We start from the raw sequence: 23,028 nt of genomic DNA, 5'->3' as shown, positions 1-23,028 counted from the left end.
CTAGTCTAGATGTGATAAATCGATTCCCAAGTGCTCTCCCATCGACTCCTGTACTCTGCCACCGCGAGAGGTGCAGGCAGAGTTAATGGGGGAGTGGCAGCAGTCGACTCACCGCAGTGAAGACACTGCGGTGAGTAGGTCTAAGTACGTCAACTTCAGCTACGTTATTCATGTAGCTGAAGTTGTGTAACTTAGATTGATTCACCCCCTCCCCCCCCAGTGTAGACTAGGCCTAAAACCTCATTCCTCTCCTGGGGACAAGAAACTGCACTCCCTTGACATCAGATATGCCCTGGAGTTCTACCTGCAGAGAACTAAGCCCATTAGAAAGTCTCTGAGGGCAGGTCTACACTATGGGGGAAAACCGATATAAGATACGCAACTTCAGCTACGTGAATAACGTAGCTGAAGTCGAAGTATCTGATATCGAATTACTTGCCATCCTCACCGCGCGGGATCGACGTCCGCGGCGCCCCATGTTGACTCCGCTACCGCCGTTCGCGTTGGTGGAGTTACGGAGTCGACATGAGCGCATTCGGGGATCGATATATCGCGTCTAGATGAGACGCGATATATCGATCCCCGAGAAATCGATTGCTACCCGCCGATACGGCGGGTAGTGAAGATGTACCCTGAGACGTTGTTGCAATAGCAGAAAGATCAAGGGGCCTAGCCGTATCCTTCCAGAGAATTTCTAAGTGGGTTTCAGGATGTATACTAGAATGCTATAAGATAGCAAACCTTCCCCTCCTGGGGGTGTTACAGCTTACTCGATGCAAGCCCAATCAGCCTCCACAGCATCCTTATCAGATCCCATTGCAGGAGATTTGCAAAGCTGCAACTTGGTGATCTCTCCGCACGTTTACAGCACCCTATGCCCTGACTCAAGTGACAGCTGCGGATGCAGCAATAGGAAGGGCTGTATTACAAACAGCTCTGCTACCAGCATCTGCGCACCCTCTTCCACTCTGATCACTGTTTGCAAGTCACCCATGTGTGAAATACCCATAGGGACCAGCACTTGAAGAGGTGGTTACTTAACTGTAACTCGAGGTTTATTGAAATGTGTGGCCTCTTTCTGTATTCCACTGCCTGCCCTTCTTCCCCTCTGCTTCAGACTTGATTATATTGCAGTAAGAGGAGTAACTGGAGTGGCATCAACTCGCACTGCCCCTTATACCCTTCGTCAGGAGCACAAGGGGAGATACTGCGCACGTGTGGGTCAACGGACGCTGCTTGGAAAAACTTCTGGACTCAGGCATATGGTGCACGTGTGTACCAATGTGTGGGATACAGATAGGGACCACAGATCTAAAAAAACCTCCAGTTACAGTAAGTAAGTTGATATTGGATATTTTCTGGAGTGCAAGCTTGTCTTCCATACATCCTTTTACCAAACACTACACTGTTAAAACTGCATCTTCATCAGATGCAAACTTTGGAAGGGCAGTTCTATAGTTGCTATTAAGAAGATTCTGAGCCCCATCTCCTTCCATTACTGCTTGTGAGTCATCTTGGTGGAATACATGTCTGCAACTACTCAAAGAAAAAGTGGTTATCTACCTGCTCTGTAACTGTTGTTCTTCGAGATACGGGTGCAGACGTGTATTCCATGATCCACCCTCTGTCCTCTCTAAACTGAAGTCTCCAGTCTTGGATTCCAATGCAAAGGAACTGAGTGGGGTCAGAGTGGTGCCAACCTTAAATAGCCCTGGGTGGGCTATGAAGGGCCAGAGGGCATGTGTGCAGCCCCGATGGGTACTTCTAAGCAAATTGCTTCGGCGCACTGCTGCATGCATATGAGTGGACCTCACGTCTGTTTCCACATCTTGAAGAACAACAATTATAGTACAGGTAGGTTACAGTTATCTTCATCTCTTATTCAGCTACTCTGCTTTAGAGATTATAGCTGACCTTAGACCATCTTGAAACTTGTCTGTAAATTGAAAAAAAGGAAATGTGCTGTTTTTTAAGATCCACCAATACGTATTCTTTCCTGGTTGTCACTTTCTCCATGTGAAATACTTAATGACAAATAACTTCTGTAGCATTGAGTGTCAGTTTAATCAAAAGCTTTTACCTCTATTGGTAAAGATCACACTACCTCGTATATACTTGCATCTTTGCTCATGACACATTTTTAAGCATTTGAGTATTAAAGGGATATTCTTGTTTAAAAGTTGCTCTATACCAATCTTAATACTTAACCCCTTTTTTATACTTTATTTTATGTTTAGAACAAAGTATACCAGTTCTGCAGCAGAACTTGTTCTGATGATTATAAGAAACTGCACTGCATAGTTACATACTGTGAATACTGCCAAGAGGAGAAAACACTGCACGAAATGGTGAATTTCTCTGGTATCAAAAGACCATTCTGTAGTGAAGGTATGTTTTTTCTTTTTTTATGGTTTTGATCTCATTTATTGTATTTTTACTGTAGTCTGTTTACCTTTGCTTATTGATGATGGAAGTTTTCACATTAAAATATATATAAAATACTACCGTATTCAGCAGTATTGAGCTGGAACAGCCCCCCCCCCCCAACCCCTCCTCCAGTGAGTGGGCCTGTTGAAGCCCTGAGACACTCCCATGCATTCCAATCTGTTGAGTTTCTGCAGTGCTCATTTCAGGTTGAAGAAGACTGGGCCAAGACTCTTTTTTTCTTTTTTTTTAAAGCTCTTCAGTGCTCTACACCCCTCTCCATCAAGAAAAGTTGCTTTTTAGACCTGGGTTGGCCCCTGTACAGGGGCTGAACAAACTTTCTGTTTAGCAGGGTGGATAAAATTCGATGATTTAAAAATAAATAGGTCTTTTTTATTCAAATTAAATGCAAGTTTATTTTTTAAAAATAAAAATTGACAACCTATGTTAAGGCCTAAAATTATTATAATTCTATTAACATTGTTTGAATTAAGTATGAAAAACAATATAAGCAATAGATGTTTGCTGTTAAATTTTAAAGAAAGTGAAACCACTGAACTGATGGAAGTCACTGGCTACGTACCTGAAACCAGAATTTGTTGAAGTGCTAAACTTGCTTTTGACAGCAGTATTCTCTTCTGTAGATGCAAAGAGAATATTTTCTTCCTTTCAGTTTATTCAGCTAATTCAATTTGATGACTCATTTATTCATAGTCGACAAACCAATTGGGTGTTGAAAAAGCAGAAAATCTTGTTTTCATCTTCCAGTCTGAATAAAATATAGGTGTGAGAGGATGCGATCTACTAGTTATAAAATCTTGATGGAGATGGTGGCCAGAAACAGTCAGTTCAGTTCGCTAGCTATAGAGAATACTTTCTTAAATCATTTGGCTTTAAATGCAAAACATGTTTTGAGAAACCTTTTTTCTTATGTATCCAACACATTTAAGGTATTGTAGTTTTATTTAATAATCATTTAAAAACATTTAAATGCTGTTTTTGTTCATTTTTAGTTCAATTTGAATTTCCATTTTTTACTTACAAATCATAAGTAAAAAATTAATAATTTAGTGAATGCTAAATGCATAATTCACCATTATCTAACATAACAAATGTGTAAAAATTAAGAATGTGAATAAAAGTAAGTTAAGATGTTTAAATGTGTATAGAATATAAGTGTATCCTTCTGGTTAGCAAAAAGAAGCACCAAATTTAGTGCAAATCAACATGTTTTAATAGTTGTTAGCCAGTGAAAATCAACCTTTCTTTAGGAAAATAAGTTGTACAAATGAAAAATCACTTTATATTAAGGTTTTCTGATTTAAATCATTAAAATTGGTAATTTAAATTTGGTTTAAATCAATCCACCCTGTTCAGACTTTTGAAAGAAGGTAGGTGAGGTAATATCTTTGACTGGACCAACTTTTGTTGGCAGAAGGTATAAGCTGTTGAACTTCAGAGAGCTCTTCCTTTTCTTCCCTATGAAGCTCGAAAGCTTGTACCTTCCATCAACAGAAGTTGATCCAGTAGAAGGTATTACCTCACCTACCTTATCTCTCATCAGGGGCGGCTCTAGCAATTTCACTGCCCCAAGCACGGCGGCACGCCGCGGGGGGCGCTCTGGCGGTCGCCGGTCCCGCGGCTCCGGTGGACCTCCTGCAGACATGCCTGCGGAGGGTCCGCTGGTCCCGCGGCTCCGGTGGAGCATCCACAGGCACGCCTGCGGGACGTTCACCAGAGCCGCGGGACCAGCGGACCCTCCGCAGGTACGCCTGCGGGAGGTCCACCGGAGCCGCTTGCCACCCTCCCGGTGACAGGCAGAGCGCCCCCCGCGGCATGCCACCCCAAGCACACGCTTGGCGTGCTGGGGTCTGGAGCCGGCCCTGTCTCTCATATCTCCTGGGACCAACACAGTTACTACAACCCTGCAAAGAAAAAAGAAAAGTCACCAGAAAATCATTTTTACACAGAAATAAATTATGAAAGTCCCTTTCAAGCTATAGTTTGCTGTCTTGATAGGTATTCTTTATCATTCAGTGGTGGATGGCACTGCCTGGGGAAGATGACCCAGAATCTGTGCACTGGTTGCTTGTTGAGGATGTTCAGCTTATAACTGATCACTTCACTTGGTCAGTCAATCATTTTAGTTTCACAATCAACCTGAAGAAAACTGAAGTATATTACCAGTCAAAACTGGGGAATGGACATGTCTACCCAATTAAGATCAGCAATGCTCCTCTCAAGTCTGAAGTTTTGCTACCTAGGGAGTATGCTGTCACAGAATGCCACAATTGATGAGATAACCCATTTGGAATGCTGTCACACCACCTATGGAACAATAGGGTATCAAAATAAACACTAAACTAAATGTCTGTCAGGAGTCATGCTCCAGCGCTTCTATATGGTTGTGAGACGTAGACTAGATCATTAGGATTTAGAGGCATATTGTTTCTTTGATCCTTTGATGCAGTGATCAGATTTAACCCTAAACTTGCAAACCCCGTCCAGAATTCTTTCTCCAAGTAGAGCAAACAGTAGGATTCAAATTTCAGTTTGTAGTAGAGCCCTTTTAATATAAAATCTTCAAACCAAACCAAAAAAATCTTGCTGTTTCGTCCTTCTGTTCCTTGTGCCATTTAATCCCTCATACTGGTACTATTGGGGCATCCCGGATTGGCACATGAACTTTAATTACCATCTATCAGAGGGGTAGCCGTGTTAGTCTGGTTCTGTAGAAGCAGCAAAGAATCCTGTGGCACCTTATAGACTAACAGACGTTTTGCAGCATGAGCTTTCTTCGGACTTGCATCCGAAGAAGTGGGTATTCACCCACGAAAGCTCATGCTGCAAAACGTCTGTTAGTCTATAAGGTGCCACAGGATTCTTTGCTGCAATTACCATCTACTGGCCAACCCCAAGGAGTCCAGTTGGAGTGTTCGGAGGACAAAGATGATCCGGATCTAGTGGTTCTGGGAGCAATTTCATCATCTTCTCATGAGGCAGTTACCCCATCTTCACGGTCTCTGGTTGATGAATTCAGGCAATATCAGGAACTCCTCCTGCACAGGGTGGCGTCCAAGCTGCAGATATAACTTGAAGTTCAGGAGCTCCAGCATAGATTGTGAGGCATTTTACAGCACTCAGGCCCCAGTCGAGTACCTGCCTGATAAATGAGGTCATTGTGGATCGAGCAAAAATGGTATGGCACATTCCTGCATCTTGTGCTCCCACCTTAAAGAGGGCCTAGAAGCAGTACTTTGTTCCATCCAAGGGGAGAGAGTTCCTATTCTCGTACCCACCGTCTAACTTCTTGTTGGTACAAGCAGCCACTGAAAGATCCAAGCTGCAATGCCCAAAAACGGTTCCCTCAAAAAAGGGTGCCAAATGGCTAAATCTCCTGGAGGAAGAAAGATCTTTTCCTCCATCTCTCCCCAATTCAGGATTTTGAATTTCAAGGCTCATCTAGCTAAATATGATTTTTACCAATTATATGAAGTTTTTAGATTTTAATGACAAGCTGCTTTAGGAAGATAGAGCCCACTTCCACTCCTTAATTAATGAGGGCAAATTGGTGGCCAAGACTTCCCTCCAAGCGGCAGTATATGCTGCAGAAGTTGTGTTCACAGGGATGACTATGACCTTCCTGGTTACAATCCTCAGGTTTCCCTAGGGAGGTACAAAGCACCATTCAGGATCTGCCTTTAGATACAGTTAATTTGTTCCAAGAGAAGATGGATGAACCTCTCCACTCCCTCAGGGACTCAAGAACAACTTTTCACTCTCTGGGCATTTATACCTTTGCCTCTATGAGACAGCATTGCAAGGATACAGAGTGAGACAATCCCCTCAACCTTTTTACTACCAGCACCATCAGGAATCACCACATAAGTGACACAGCGTGCACAAGCCCAGACACACAGGTTCTGCAACATCCACTGCCTCACCTCACTCTAACCTTCAAACAAAGAATTTCTTTTGATGAGGCTGCTGAGACCGTATCTCTTTATTGATGCCACATCATCCTCCCCTCTCAGTTTTTTGATGGCCGCCTTACCAAATTTGCCTGCAAGTGGAGGACCCTAACAACCAACATATGGGTACTGGAAATGATTCATTGTGGCTGTCTGATTGTGTTTCTGTCAACCCCTACCCACAAACCCCTGCCCTATTTCCTTTTCAGGAACCAGTCTCATGAGGAAATTCTTTCAAGAACTGGATTCTTTTCTCTACCGGGGAGCCATAGAAGAAGTTCCACCTCAACATCAGGGGAAAGGATTCTACTCCCCATACTTCTTAGTTCTCAGAAAGAATAGGAGATGCAAGCGTATTCTCAGCCTGCACTGATTAAATATATTCATCCAAAAATTAAAATTTTGCATGATCACATTGGCATAAATAATTCACTCCTTGAAAGAGAGCACATGGTTGGTGGCTCTTGACATGAAAGACACATACTTTGTGTAGCTTGAAAGCTATTCTTTCACCAATAGAAGTTAGTCCAATAAAATGCCGCCTTGTCTTGGCATACTTTCACATAGACATTTGCCCATCCCACTGAAGGATCCTCAGGTTCCTCTTTGGTCAAGACCATTACCAATTCTGGGTTCTTCCATTTGTACTAGCCACAGCACCCAGAGTCTTTACAAAAGTTTTTTTCAGTGGTGGCAGCTTGGATGAGAAGGAATGAGTTCACTGTCTTCCCATTGGCTCCTAATGAGCAGATCATATGAGAAAGTCCAGTTGTCAGCCTGATTCCTGTTCCGCCTATGTCCTTTTCTAGAAGTTTGTGTCAGCTATGAGAAGTCCATGTTGACTCTTACGAGGGCCGCAAACATCATAGAAATGACCTTGGATTGTACCGCAACAAGAGCCTTTCTATCGAGAGATTCCATTCCCTGGGTCACCTTCAGGCCCTGGACATCAGTCAGAACGTGCCCGTCCCTCCTCGGCCTTGTGGCCTCATGCACACATGTGAAACATTTCTCAGGCTGCATCTTTGTCTGAAAACCTGGTTTCTGTCTGCCTACTCACCATAGTGGGGCAACATCAATGCCAAAATGACAGCTCTGTTTAAGGTTCCAGAGTCTTTTTTCCAGTGGATAAAGCTGAAGAAAGTTTGAGTGGGGATCCCTTTCCTCACACTGACACCCAAGACTACCGTAGATTCTATGGAAAATTTGTCATGACAGAGCTTGAGTCTTCCTTATTTCATCCAATTTACCGAAACAGTTCTGGTTCACAGATATACTGAAGCTGTCATATTGTTGGCCCATAAGAATCAGTCCATTTCTGGACCTTCTGACATAACACAAGGACATCTTCAGGCACCCTAACCCAGAACTATTGCAACATGTTCTAGAGTGGTGCAATCTATTTTCAATTAAAGTAGAAAAGATTCTACCAGCAGATGTTTTTCAGATAAATGAAAACGTTTTTCTTGTTGGGGTCAATGATAACTGGGATCCCTTATATTCTGGCATATCTACTTATCCTTAAAACTTTGGGTCTTTCTTTAGGTTCCCTTTGGATTCATTTGGCAGCAGTCAGAGTTCATTCTCCATGAAAATTTGTCACGACAAATTTTCTTTCTCCTGTTGACAGCCACGCTACACTCTCTTTTCTCATCCTGCAATAACTAGATTTTTGAAGGGGCATCTTCGATCCTTCCGACCATTGGTGAAACTCTCATCCCAATGGGGCCTCATTTTTGTTCTTTGCTCTCTCACCAGACCTCCCTTCAAACCTTTAGCCTGATGTTTTGTGTCCCATCTTTCATTTAAAGTTACTTTCCTACATGCCAAAACATCAACCAGAAAAGTCAGTAAGCTGTGATTACTCATGACAGACCCACCACAAGCTACAGATTATCTCCTTTCATCTTTACTCATTGCACCTACAACACTCGAAAGACAAAGGAAGCACCATTGGACTGGGAGGGATCCTGGCTGAAAGATCCAGCCAGTAAGACTGCAAGAGAACATGTGCTGAGAGAGAGACCCTTTTGCTTTGTTCACTTAACTTGTTAAATTAGGTATTAGTTTGTATTTTACCTTTTATTTCTTTGTAACCAATTCTCCTCTTATGCCTTATTACCTGTAATAATTTAAAATCTATCTTTCTGTAGTTAATAAACTTGTTTTATTGTTTTGTCTAAACCAGTGAATTTGGATTGAAATGTTTGAAAAACTTCGTTTGAGGTAACAGGATTTGTGCATCATTTTATTAATAGAAAGTGATGTGGACTTTCTATGAGCTTGTATTTTCCAGAAGGAAAGAGCTGGGCAGTACAAGATGCATTATTTCTGGGGACAAGTCTGGGATTGGGATTTGCTGGTGTCACTCTGAAATATAATTCATGAGTGGCTAGCTAAGCACTCATGCAGTATAGCTGAGAGTAATTTACATGCTAGAGGCTGTGTGTGAACAGGCTGGGGTGGTTGCTCTCACAGTGAAGTAATGTAAAAGGTTCCCCAGATTGGAGAATTGAGGGGACACAGCTGTTCAGTAGTCCAGATTGTAGCTGGATAGTGTCCCAGCAGCCAACATGTATGTTATAAATAGAGTGTGAATACCCAAGTAGAACAATCAGATAACTTCAGAAGTCCTGTTTGCTCCTAAAGAATAGAAAGGTCAATGTAACTTTGGTAAACTTAGGTGCAGCTACTGCTGTTCAATTGAGGGTATGTCTACACTGCACTATAAATGTGGTTCTGTGGGACCTGCGCGTGTGGTTCTTAGTGTTCCAAGCCCACACTTGAGCGTTCACACTGCTTTTTAAACCTGGGTTTACAATTGCTGGACCCAGGTTTACAGCCATGCTAATATTGCACTACTTAAACCTTCTGACCTGGGTCCGCAGCTTGAGCTGCATCCATGTTGCAAAATGACAGGGCTTGGACCCAAGTCACAGTGGGATATGGGCTCTGATCCACCCCTCTCACAGGTTCCTGTGACCCAGGTCCTGAGTGCTTGCAGAACTGAGTCAAACTGATTTGTATGTGGATGGAAGCAGGGCTTGGGCTCAAACCTGAGTCAGAGCCCAGGCTTAATGTGCATTATAGACATATCCCAAAACACAGCTGAATCCTTAGAGGGGGAATTCTTACTCAAGGAGTCCCTGAACAGGATGATTGTGGGTAGGAGGCCATCCTTGAGAGATGATTGACTCTAAAGGATCTTCACTACAAGCCTCTACCACTTCATACTGTTCTCAAACTAAACTGGCCTGACTGATGAACTGGAAGATTCTATTCAACCAACAAGTAGAAATTAAAATTAGTTCTTCTGGATATATCTTTGGATGCCTCCTTTACAGCAGATGAATTCTGGGGCTCATGCTGCTTGCTCTCATCAGTGGTGTCCAGTATATTGGGTTAGGAAACATTGCTGGCTTAGACTGTGGAAGGTAAATGCATATACGTAACAGTTAAACTGCCTCTAAATATGCAAGCAAAAAACTGCACAGGGAAGTAGAAGTCAGAGCTGTAATGGAAGTGATGGATATGTATAAGATGCTACCTGCCTTCCATAAGGCATCACAGAAGGAATTTAAGTAGTCTTTTTCAGAGAAGCAATCCTTTTATGACCATTGCAAGTGTAGCTGTGTTCCCAGCAGGGGCTGCTGGAACAGGAGGAAGGGGCAGCGGGGGAGGGAAGGTAGGGGGGGAACAGACTAGTCTCTTGTATCAAACAACAAAACTCAGAGACATTTCTTAGGAAAGAGATGTCAGAAATTTGCTCATGTATGAGGGAGGGCTAACTCAAACACAGGGGTAATCAAGAGTTTTGAGGGAGGACACTCATTGGCACAAAGACTAAAAGACAAATTGTTATCCCTCAGAGTTGCAGGACAAGCATCCGTAAACTAATCCGAGCCACTCCCAACTACTTTCCCTGTGGTGGTGAAAGGCTCAGGCAGTGGGAAGGCAGCGGGATACTACATTGTTAAACATGGCAGTGTCGACAGAAGAGGAATTACTTGGGCATGTAGAGAGCTGTCTAGGGTATGTACCCAAAGGATTCATGTGTCTTTACTTGCCTAAGCAGTGCTTCGCTGTCTATAGTGTTATCTATGCCCCTGCTAGGGGGGCATGCAGCGTATGTACTCAGCGTGCTGCCATAAGGAATGTGAAATATAGACATACATGCTGTCAGTTGCACAACTGGTACAAATAAGATTTCTAAGATAGGCTCAGGGCATGCTTTTATTTCTTCAGGTGGTATGATTCCCTAAGAGAAAGCTGTAAAGGTGCAGAGCTGCTCATATTCCATCCTTAAGTACAAAGTGGAGGGCCGCCACCTTAATGGGCCCACAATAAATAGGAGGAGCCACCCAGAAAAATTTAAATCAGCCTAACTTCTCAGTGTCAGACTGTTGCTGATAGTTCTGATGATTTCTACAGAGGCAGCACGCATCCGTGGTACCATTGGAGCAATGCTAACAATGAATGCATGCTTCCCCATAGAGATAATCTGAACTACCAAATTACACAGGGAATGTAGGCAGACCGAGAGTCGAAAAAGGAACATAAACTGGTTGTAACTTGGGGCAATCCAACTTGTGCTTAAATTCTAGATATATCTGTACCGTGCTCGCACACTAGTCATAATTGACAACACTGAGGTGATGGTACATAAGTTGTCCACACTACACAATAAGGACAGTAAACTGTTGAGCTGGGCAGAAGCCACGTAAAATCAATTTGAGTCCTGTATACCAAGGATAGGGTTATCTTCGTTGGTGATGTCTTGGCAGGATTAGGAGCCAGTAGTGTTGTCCAGGTCTTTGACTCGGGTGAACAGGTCAAGTCAAGACTCCAAACAGACTCAATTTTTTTTCCCCTCAACAAGCAGAGAGATCCAGTGACAGTGATAGATCTTCTCTTCCAAACATCACCTTTGTTATAACTGTACGTCTTTCCTGGGAATGACTATAAAAAGATTGCAGTAGAACAAGCTGTAATGATGCTGATTGGCCCCAAAGGGCATGGAGGCAGTGGTTCTTGGACATAATCCCAATGCAGATCACCCTCCAGTAATTGGTCCAATACAAGGCTTCTGACATGCGGGGTGGAGGGGAGTGGAATCGTGCACTAAATTCTAATACGCTATGATTAACTGAGACTTTGTGAGGGATGAATTGGTGCTCCCTTGGATAGTCACAAAGATACTAACACATTCCTAGCTTCCTGGAAGAAATTAAAGTCATTGAAAGAGAAAATATGAACAAAGTTCAGAAACTGGTATTATGAAAGACTTCTAAGCAAAGTCAACAGAAGTTAAACACACGGAATTTTTGCAAGGCTGCTTATCTATGGGTTTCAAAGCAAATGCTGTCAAGAAACACACTTTGTCTATTATGCACTTAATCAGCTACAAAAAAAATAAAAAACAAAAACTTTACTGGCTGTGCTAGCCACTGACATGATTCCATATTCCCGAGGGCAACATGTTTGTTGTTCACATTCTTTGGAGCCTTAGTTATTTTTTTAAGGCACTGAGATACCCATTCATGCTGCTGAGGTCAGTCTCTCTGTACTTTTACTTCCAAATCTTGCTTCTTAATCAATATGACTTCGACTAGGAGAGATTTGGAAATATATGCAATATCCATGGAATGAGAATACCCAAACCTTCCACTCGGATAAGGTCGTCATCAGATCTCTATCCAAATCCCAAGCACTCCAGGGAAGTTGAACGGCATGAATTGACCAGTAGAAGAGCTATGGAAATCTGTCTACCAATGACTGGTGGAAATTAAAGTAACCTCATAGTGCGTTGCCACTTTGCATTCTAGGGGAAAAAACCTTAAAAACCTCAGTGACAAGCCATTGCAAAGGCTGAAGCAAGAGGAGCAGACCCAGTTGTGGATATTCCTGTGCTCTCAATCAGATAGGTGGCAACATCGAAGACAAAATGAACAAATATGAGGAAATTTGCAGAACAGCAACTTAGCCATCAGTACATGTTTTCTCTGAAGTGCCCTGAGAACACATCCAGTCGTGAACAGATTGCTACAAGCTGTGACTCCGTAACGTCTTTCCTTATGGACTCACAGGCTGTGTCTAAATAGCTAGTTAGTGCACAGCAAGCTGGGCAGTGAATGTTCAGCGTGTGAGACTGACAGATGCTAACTGACCATGTCGATCCCGTTTTGCTGTGTATCAGAAGTTCCCTAGCGCATGGCAACAGGATTCACATGTTCAATTAATGTGTGGCAGGCCTGGCTTGCTGCGTGTTAACTAGCTGTGTAGATAAGCCCAGAATCTGTGTATAGTTAATCTTTCTTTCTCTTGGAGATGGCACTCACAGCTATTAACATCACACTGTTATATGTCTTAACAATCTAGAAGAAGGAAAGCTATATTCTTATCTGGGAATTTTCTTTTTAAGCAACTTCATGTCTGACCTATCCTAAAAGGAGAAAGCTGGATGAGGTTAAAATAGTTTAATTCTCTGAAGTTTGATTGAAGGCTTTGTTTCAAATGAGTAATACTGTTAAGTTTAGAGTGTGTACTGCTTTGATATTTGTTGTTTCTGGGGCCTGGTCTACACTACGCGTTTAAACCGAATTTAGCAGCGTTAAACCGATTTAACCCTGCACCCGTCCACACAACGAGGCCCTTTATATCGATATAAAGGGCTCTTTAAACTGGTTTCTGTACTCCTCCCCAACAAGAGGAGTAGCGCTGAAATCGGTATTGCCATGTCAGATTAGGGTTAGTGTGGCTGCAAATCGACGGTATTGGCCTCCGGGTGGTATCCCACAGTGCACCATTGTGACCGCTCTGGAAAGCAATCTGAACTCGGATGCACTGGCCAGGTAGACAGGAAAAGCCCTGCGAACTTTTGAATTTAATTTCCTGTTTGCCCAGCGTGGCGCTCTGATCAGCACGGGTGGCGATGCAGTCCCAAATCCAAAAAGAGCTCCAGCATGGACCGTATGGGAGATACTGGATCTAATCGCTGTATGGGGAGACAAATCTGTTTTATCAGAGCTCCGTTACAGAAGACGAAATGCCAAAGCATTTGAAAAAATCTCCAGGCTATGATAGACAGAGGCCACAGCACAGTGCTGTGTGACAAGCATAACGGAAAGCCAAAGAATCAAATGGACGCTCATGGAGGGAGGGAGAGGGTACTGAGGACTCCAGCTATCCCACAGTCCCCGCAGTCTCCAAAAAGCATTTGCATTCTTGGCTGAGCTCCCAATGCCTGAAGGGTCAAAAACATTTTCCCGGGCGTCTGCCAGGGCAGTCCAGGGAAAAAGGGCGCAAAATGATTGTCTGCCGTTGCTTTCACGGAGGAAGGATTGAGTGACGACATTTACCCAGAATCACCTGCGACACTGTTTTTGCATTGGGATCTCAACCCAGAATTCTAATGGGCGGGGGAGACTGCGGGAACTATGGGATAGCTACGGGATAGCTACCCACAGTGCAACACTCCGGAAATCGATGCTAGCCTCGGTACATAGACGCACACCGCCGAATTAATGTGTTTAGTGTGGCCGCGTGCACTCAACTTTATACAATCTGTTTTACAAAACCAGTTTATGTAAAATCGGAGTAATCCTGTAGTGTAGACATACCCTGGGTAAGGTTTCTGAGCAAGGGATGTCTCCTCTTTCTAAGCCCTTTGTAGGGTCAAAGCATTTGCCTGAGTTCAAATTGCTAAGGAAGAAGAGGATACACACTTTTAAGATTGCTGAATATTAGGGGTCTAAACATCAGAATACTCAAGAAATAATGCTTCATCCCTACTCCCCCCCCAACATCACTCAGGTATAAAAATTGTGCAAATAGGAGATTCATGTGATGTTTCTGTAGCTGCTTCAGCCAAACAGAATCCAGCTTACTTTAACAATATTGTGTTGGTTTTTCAGAGCAAACAGGAGTAAAAAAAAAAGTATAAACTTTCTCAGAAAACTAAGTGGCTTTGACACTGAATACTTACTGGCTGCACATCCATTGAGTAACATACTGCAGTTTTAACACTTGTTTCTAACCATAAATCACATTTAACCATAAGATCATTCAGATTTTATATTTCCTAATAGTCTAGACCCTCAAGTTTTAGTAGAATGCATAATAAAATGTTTTGAGTTGTGACTCTATAGACCTCTTGTCTTTTACTTAAGAAATCTTAGATTATGTAAATTAAAATCAAAATACTGGAAAGACCTTAAATCTCTGTATTTTAATTATCCACAAGAGAGGGTGTCAAAAATTCAGTGTTTTATTACAAAATGCTTGCAAATTTATTGATGCAGGAATAGTTTTTTGTCATTAACTTTGTTAAAAATATCATAGCTTAAATAAAATGATATAGCAAATGATTCTGCTTATGGGTTTTTTTCCTTGTTTTGTTTTTTGTTTGACCACTAGATGGAGAACTGTACTGAGAAAAAGTTCGTGTGCTGTATTTTTTTTTCTTCTTTTTAAATGCATGCTTGACTATAAAATTGTAAATTATAGGGATGAAGACAACTGCCTGGCTTGTGTACATTATTGCCTTGTCTTCTAGATCTCATTGTCAGACTTTAGAAAAAGTTCAAATTAATTTCTTTGCTTTTTGTTTCAATTTTTCCTTGTTTATATGTCCCATTGCCACCTTAAAAGGAATGCTGTCAGTGTTTTTAATGCCAATAATGTACCTTTTAAAAAGAATATAAATGCCATGCAGAATCCTGCTACTGCAATGTTAAGGTTTACACTTTAATCACACCAAGATGTTTAGCATTTTAATTTCCATAGCAATTTTAATTCTTTTGCTATATTATCCTTTAAATGTCACAAGATATATATGAATATAACATGTATTTTATAGATAAAAGGCAATTCTTGTGTGTATGGTGTTTGCCAAACAGTATGTCATGTTTGTGTCTTGTTTATGTAATGAAAAACCCTACTGTAATTCTTACTTAACTCTTCCCCTTTCTAAGTTGTTCTTAGCTTCTGGACATTTTGCATTGTAGCCTAGCATCTCCCACAATTCTGTGGTGTGTGGCGCTGTTCCCTTCTCTGACGTTATAGAGTTTAGCTTTGCAGAGTAGCCCCTACACAGCAGTTAGTCATGGTTTGTTTTGATCCTGTTTGATTCCTTTGCCAGTTTAAGGCAAATACGTACTAGCCAAATCCCAGCATGAGACAGCAATTCCCCTTTACATTTCCTTTGATGTGAATGGGAATACTCTGATGAGGGGAGGAGGCATTTAAGTGGAAAAGCATTTAAATAACTACAAAATGCAACAACCAAAAAATACCCTCACAGAAATACCAAGAGTACATGCTGCGGTGGCATCCTTAGTGAAAGATATGATGATACCATCATACAGGGATTTCTTGTCCAAAGGCACAACACTCTTTGGAGCAATTTTGAGGCTTCCTCAGCCACTGTCAGAGCATCCTTAGCCACTACATGCTTTGCAAGAGCTACAGTGTTCTGATTGGATGACCTAAAGCCCCTGAACAACAGGGACCATCCTAGCTTCATGTCAACCCTTAAAAATAACCTTAGCAACCACTTTTGCCATAGATGCCTTAATGGACACACACTGGGGTTCTCAGCCAGCGCTATGGCATCTAGTTCAACATCCAAGTGCACCACATATGTCTACACTGCATTGTAAACGTGTCCTGTGCTTTTCTAAGTTCATAGGCTCTGTCTCCTACCTGGAGAGAAACTGGATAAGATAATGGCAGACAGTACTTCCAAACTGAAACAGTCTCTCCCTTCTGCACACATTGCCAAAAGAAGGGGGACTACAAGTCCAGCAGTAGGCAGAGAGACTCCTTTTGTAAATCCTCATCTCAGAATTACCAGAGGAAGGATGGCAGGTATATCCGAAGAGAACACCGGAACCATGGAAAACGCAGCAAAACCAGATGGGGTAGCCAGACTTCACACTTCTCAAATCTTATTGTGATTATGAAAAACTATGCCTCTGGCCTAGTCTGAGTCTAGGAGGCATAATATCCCACTTCTCAAATGAATGTTCCCTCTTTACAATGGGCAAGTATGTGAAAGTAGGAGTGAATTTTGGTAAATTCTCTCAAACTAAGGCCCCCTCTACTCTGTTTATCCAGTTATCCATCTGTAGCAACCATACGAAACATGAGTTGATGCTGAACACGGTCTCTCACCTTCTGGATATAGGAGAAGTAGAACTGGTTCCCTTGGAAAAAAGGTTATTAATTTGTGATGAACAGGAAAAGATCCCTGATCCTTTCCACAAAGAAAGCTTTTATGGGAGTGCATGTGGATCCATCAGTAGCCAAAGCCTATCCCTCACTGGACACATTTGAGAAATTACAGAAATTGACATCCAGGCTCACAAGGAATCGAAGACTGTCCGTATCCCAATGTCTCTGGCTCAAAGGCCTGCAGGTTTCATTTATTGTTGTTACACTTGGGGCAAAATTCCACATTAGGTGGCTTCCAACTTCTGCTGAAGGTGGGGACCACTCACCATAAGGCATTCAAGATCAGGTGCCAGTCCCTTCCCTCAGATGGCGGACAAATCCAGGGAACATCCACAGGGGCTTTCCAGTTTGCTCTGCAGAGTTCCCAATACTCACAATAGAGGTCAGCCTACTGGTATAGGAACACAGAACAGCGCAAAGCATATAGAGCTCCTTAGACAGGAACAAGAGCATCAACTTCTTGGAGCTCAGAGCAGTGAAGCTAGCCCTCCAAAAATTCATGAACCATCTCCAGGGTACTCAAATCTTTGTTCAGTCACACAACACCTCAGTGGTGGTGGTGTACCTCAGCAGCCAAGGGGGAATTTGAAGCACAGTCCTGTACTTGAAAGTGATGGCAATTAGTGGAATGGGCAGAGGGGAATATGGCTTTTCATAAGAGCAATACAGACAATGGGAGAACTCAACCGTAAGGCAGACTGCGTCAGGAGACACTCAGTCAATAACTCAGAATAGTGTCTGAATCAGGAAGTCTTCAACCTGATTTCACAGAAAATCACCCTCCCTGGCAGATGGTGTTTGTGCCACTTACATGACCAGAAAGTTGCCACGTTATTTTACCAAGGAAGCAGATTCAGGTCGCTGGGGACAGATGTATTTCCATTCAGGTGACTTAAGGGCTTGCTTTATGCATTCCCACCACTTCACCTTGTAGGAAGGTGATTCAAAAGATAAGTCATAAGGAAGCAAAGATAATAGTTTTTCTGTGTTTTTATAGTTAGTATTGTTAATTTAGTTATTCTCCCCCACCCCACCCCCTCCACCACCCAAAGTTGCGGGGTGTGGGGGTGTGTGGAGAGTTCTTGCTCTGAAGAGAGACTATGCTAAGACTTCGAAGGTTCAAGAACTGTCTTCTGCCCTGGTTGCTTTTCTGCCAGTGACAAACACTAGTTCTGCCTTTACTGCCTTGGGGAGGATTATATAGCTACCACCTGCAGTATCTGCTGCTCCTTCCCTCCCTGAACTTGTGAGAGACAAGAGCGCCATCTGCAGAAGCATTTCATGGAGCAGGCTATGAAATCCCATTTGGATTCAGGCTGGGGAGACCTCCCTATTAGAACTACCTAAAACAGTGAGCAGTGTCCCTCTGAGCACAAGCTCCAGAGTTGGGGCAAAAACTCTTAAGCCTAAGAAACTGTCTCATGAGAGTAGGGGATGTGAATGTAGGCATGAGAACAGATCTCTGTCCAAATCTTTCTAAGAGAAATGATCTCTCCCTGTCTCGGTCAAAGTTTAGTGAGCCCTCACATGTGGGTTGCAAAGAATTAAGGCTACATAAACCTTCTGTCCAAGAAGGAAAGGCAGTGGGGGAGGTTTAGGTTGGATATTAGGATAAAACTTTTTCACTAGGAGGATGGTGAAGAACTGGAATGGGTTACCTAGGGAGATGGTGGAATCTTCCTTAGAAGTTTTTAAGGTCAGGCTTGACAGAGCCCTGGCTGGGATGATTTAGTTGGGGATTGGTCCTGCTTTGAGCGGGTGGTTGGACTAGATGACCTCCTGAGGTCCCTTCCAACCCTGATATTCTATGATTCTATGAAAAAAGAAGAATCCGATGGTACTGGTACTGGCTTCGCCCTAGGAACTTAAGGAGTGGTACCCAACAGTTCCATCTGTGACTTCAGTGCTCAGATCCTATCTGACGGCTCCAAAGCAGTATATGCGGAAACCTCTGAACACCGGACCATCAGATTACTTGGATCCACCTAGTCATCTGAAGGAGCACCCCACACTACAGGGAGGTCCAAAATCACCACCTTGCTGGAGGGTACCATTGTTTTGTCCTACCCACAGTTTCCCCTGCTATCAGGTCTGGTTCTTTTTAGAAATATCCCTACACTTGTGGAAACCACCTTGAGGGGAAGAATACCATCCCCTACCACAGCCGTAATTAACATCCTCCTGCTAGTTGTTCTGTCAGTGCCACTTGTAGAACCAGGAGCCTATCATCTCACCAAATGAATCTGATGCTCCTGCTGAGACTTCCCTCTCCAAAGGAAACAAGCCTGGTTGGAAACCCAGGAGGGTAGTGGACCCTACCCATCTCCTTCCAAATGTGGTTATGCAGGGGATTGTTGATAGGTACTGTCTTGAGGTCCTCCTTCAATCAATCCCTACTGGTTTTACTTGGGTCTGTAGGATCTATACCAATGGTTCTCAACTGGTGGCCCAATCAGCACACAGCTGCGGCCCATGTGACATCCTCAGGGCCATACAGGTAGTGTGTATAGATATATATTGTGTGGCTGCAGCCCACATAACACAGAAATCGCTGCATATTTGGCCCACAATGGTAAATAGGTTGAGAATCACTGATCTGTACAGTAGAAGCCTGGGATCCCTGAGGGAATCGCATTGATCCTCCTCTGCTAGCCAAATACCAGCCGGTTCTATCAGAATTTGCAGAGAAGGAAGAGATCGAGCCGGTTCTGACTGGCGTGGCATATTGTTTTCCTCTCCAGATGAGGCAATTGCTCCTTCATAATCCTGTTCACCTGTCGACCACAGACTGTACCCACTGTTGCAGAGAGTGGCGTCACATACCTCTCAAAGAGGTCAAAGACACATAATAGGCCTGTTGGACATCCTCCAGCCCTCTGGCCCTTTGAGGGTGGCCCTTCTAGTTAATCAAGCCAAACTGGAACCTATTAGATTGGTGTGGCACACCCATGGCTCTTGTGTCCCTACATGAAAAAGAGCTGGCATAAGGTATTTCATACTAGCTAAAGGGGCTGAGTTCTTACTCACCCATCTGGCACCCAACTCCTGAGTAGTGCAAGTGGCTACAGAAAGATCCAGGGCACAGTACTTCAAGACTACACTAACTGATAAGTTGCTAAACACCCCTGCCTTTTGGATAGGAAGGTATTCTCATTGGCTAGTCTCCAATTGAGAGTTGCTAACTACCAGGCATTGTTAGCAAAATATGATTTCTTTTAATTACACCAGATTTACAGAGTTTAAAGACAAACTTTGGCAGGAAGACCGGGCCCAGTTCAAGCCTGCACATGGCCAGACATCACTTCAAGTGGCAGTTGCCACATCTAATATTGCCTCTAGAGCCATTGCAATAGCTACAGTCATGAGGCGTATGTCATGGTCACAATCTTTGGGATTCCCCAGAGAGGTCCAGAGTACCATCTAGGACCTTCCATTTGAGTCTAACCTTTTTAATGCAAAGGCTGATTGCATACTCTAAAAGACTCCAAAACAAACCTTACGTTCCTTAGGGATTTATACCTCTGTCCTGGAGAGGAAACATCATAAGCAACCCCATAGACCCAGACCACCTCCTTAAGCATTCTATCATCAGTGGTTATATGAACTCCTAGGTAAGAGGCAAAGGATTCAAAACCCCACATATACGGCTTCCTGTGCTTCTACAACCACTGCACAACCTCAGCCACCACCCAAGGGATCACAATCACTCAAGATTTCTCAGATCAGACTGGCTTGCTAGACCTGTGGTCAGACTAGTCTTTCCTAAGTCACTTTTGCTCAAAGCCCTAACTTCCCACCCCTCTGAATGGTTAAGTTGCACCATTTTTAAATCAAAACATGCTGCTTGATCAGTTTCCTGTTTTCAGACAAGTCTTGGTATTAGCTGCTTTATCCATGCAGCAACCACATGGCATGTTCTATAATGAAAAGGTGGTTCAAACGAGCCCAGAATTTTTCATATCAAAAGTGATTTGTCGTTTCATGTTTCCTGGGAAGTAATCTTCCCACCAATGTGTCCAAAGCCACAGCATCCTACTGAAAAGCTGCGGCATAATCTGGATGTACATGAGTTGCCTCAAGCACACTAATGGACAAGATGATCAGGTTCCTTGTTTATGTCCTGTCCCCTGAAGTGCCAAGGACTTCCAGCATCAAGATGGATTGTTATGTTTTGTGGAGGCATATAAATTGTTGGGCGAACCTATCCCTGAAGGAATCGGAGCCCACTTTACAAGATCACTAGCGACATTGTGGGCAGAAAAAGTGTAGGAACATCTAGGAATAAAGAATGTAGGCCATACTTGCATAAAGGGAGACTGTATCCTGGGAAGCAGTGACTCTGAAAGACTTGGACATGGTGGATAATCAGCTGAATGTGATCTCCCAGTGCAATGCTGTGGCCAAAAAGGCTGTGTGAGATCATTGGATGCGCGAACAGGGGAGTAGGAGTAGAGAAGTTGTTTTCCCTCTGTATTTGGCACTGGTGCAACTGATCCTGGAATACTGTTGAAATCCTGTGTCCGTAGTTTGTGAAGGATGATGATAAATCGGAGAGAGTTCAGAGAAGAGTCATAAGAACAATTAAAGGATTAGAAAGCCTCATAGTGATAGACTGAAGGCATTTACTTTCAAGGGGAGATTTGTCTACTTCAATCTGTTTCTTTATCCAATCTTACTTAATGTTCACTGCTTGCTGCTTCTCATGTGTCTCATAATTGTGGGAGATGTTGAGCTGCAGAATGGAAAATTTCTTACCTGGTAAATTCCTTTCTGCTAGCAGCATCTCCCACATTTCTACCCTCCTCGGTGTGACTTCAGTAGTCAAGGGACAATATTTATTTATGTGTATGGGTTGTGAGCCAATTAACCTGCTGTGCATAGGGCCTAGCTGGCATTGATATTATTGTTGCCAATCATACTGTGATGGTTTCTACACAGCTGTGGGAATTACCCCTTTCTCCAGCTTTCTACCAAAAGAGTATGTGGCCAGCATAGTCTATGCTGCAATGCTGAACCGCCTCTGGAATTGCAGGGGGGATGGGAACAGCCCCACATGTCACAGATTTGTAGGAGAGACTGCTAGCAGAAAAGAAATAATCAGGTAAGAAACTTTCCACGACTGAACAGTTGATTAGTAAATTATGAATATAAACACTGACATCTTCAGGGATAATGCATTGGATTTATTTCTGTTGAAGAGTATATTTTCTAAACCAAACTACTTAAGTGACGTATCCCATTTTTAAGGAAGAATTATGTATTTAGTAACTCAAGTATTTGTAATTATTGTTTGTTTCTAAATCATATCACATTTCCATAATCTCTTCTATAGGTTCTGCTCTCTAATTATTTTAACGCAGACATAGCTTTAACAAGTCTGCATAGAAGGCAATTACTATCTCCAATATTTTTAGTGATACCCCTTGTATATTTTTGGCGACAGCATCACTTCAAGATCATGTCTAATTTATTTGCAAGCAGTGTTCTAAATTCTTCATTGCATAGCTGTGTTCTAAGCAAGCTGTCTGTTTTATATTTTTGCCAGGTATTAGAATTCCATGATTATTCAATTTTTTTCCAAGGTGCTGAGCACCTGCAGTTCCCGTTGACTTCAGTGAGATTTATTTGTGCTCAGCACTTCTAAAAATCATGCCAACAACATATTACATGTGCTGATAGAAACTAAATCTTTCTATTGCTGTTTGCCTGTGTCCTTAAACTCCCAAGATTTTCTATAATCCATCTCAGATGAACTTGATTGCCTTCTAGTGAGAATAAATTAAAAAAGTGATTATGTATCTGTACTATATTTGTCATTCAGTGTATATACAGCATATTTGGATTTTAGTGAAGCATTTGATACTTGTTAGACTATAGATCAGGGATCGGCAACCTTTGGCACATGGCTCGCCAGGATAAGCACCCTGCAGTGTCTGCAGGTTCGGCTGATCGTGGCTCCCACTGGCCGTGGTTCGCCGCTCTAGGCCAGTGGGGGCGGCGAGAAGCGGCGCAGGCCGAGGGATGTGCTGGCCACCGCTTCCCGCCACCCCCATTGGCCTGGAGTGGCGAACTGTGGCCAGTGGGAGCCACGATCCCACTGATGTAGATATTCAGGCCTGCCTGTAAAGGCCTATACTTTAAGAACTTACGTGTATTTTTATCACTTAGCTAGTTACAGAGGTATAAAACAAAGAATCAAAATCATATGTCTGCCTGTGTATGGGCCTTCTCTCACTAGGATAGTCTGAGGCCTTGTTCTTAGGCTAAGGCCTTTGGCTAAGCAGCTGGGGCAGCCATAAGCTGGAAAGCACATGGTCACATCCTCGCATTCCAAACCAGTCACATTGAAATAAAGTAGTATTGGGCTGTTAGGAAGACGATCCTGTCCTGATGGTGCCCA

General features: G+C 43.0%; 1 protein-coding gene across 6 annotated transcripts in view; it reads left to right on the top strand.

Annotated features, from left to right (window-relative positions):
* Positions 1 to 23,028, top strand: part of ZMYM2 (zinc finger MYM-type containing 2) — a 179,442-nt gene that overhangs the window by 109,176 nt on the left and 47,238 nt on the right. For all 6 annotated transcript variants that reach the window (XM_045017911.1, XM_045017919.1, XM_045017873.1 and 3 more), the window contains one exon: positions 2,238 to 2,388. In XM_045017911.1, the coding sequence (XP_044873846.1) occupies positions 2,238 to 2,388 (151 nt within the window). The remainder of the gene's footprint in view (positions 1 to 2,237; positions 2,389 to 23,028) is intronic.

This window comes from Mauremys mutica, chromosome 1 (assembly GCF_020497125.1).
Source record: "Mauremys mutica isolate MM-2020 ecotype Southern chromosome 1, ASM2049712v1, whole genome shotgun sequence".
Taxonomy (NCBI): Eukaryota; Metazoa; Chordata; order Testudines; family Geoemydidae; genus Mauremys; species Mauremys mutica.
Note: the sequence above shows the minus strand (reverse complement) of the source record. Positions and strands in the feature narration are given on the sequence as shown.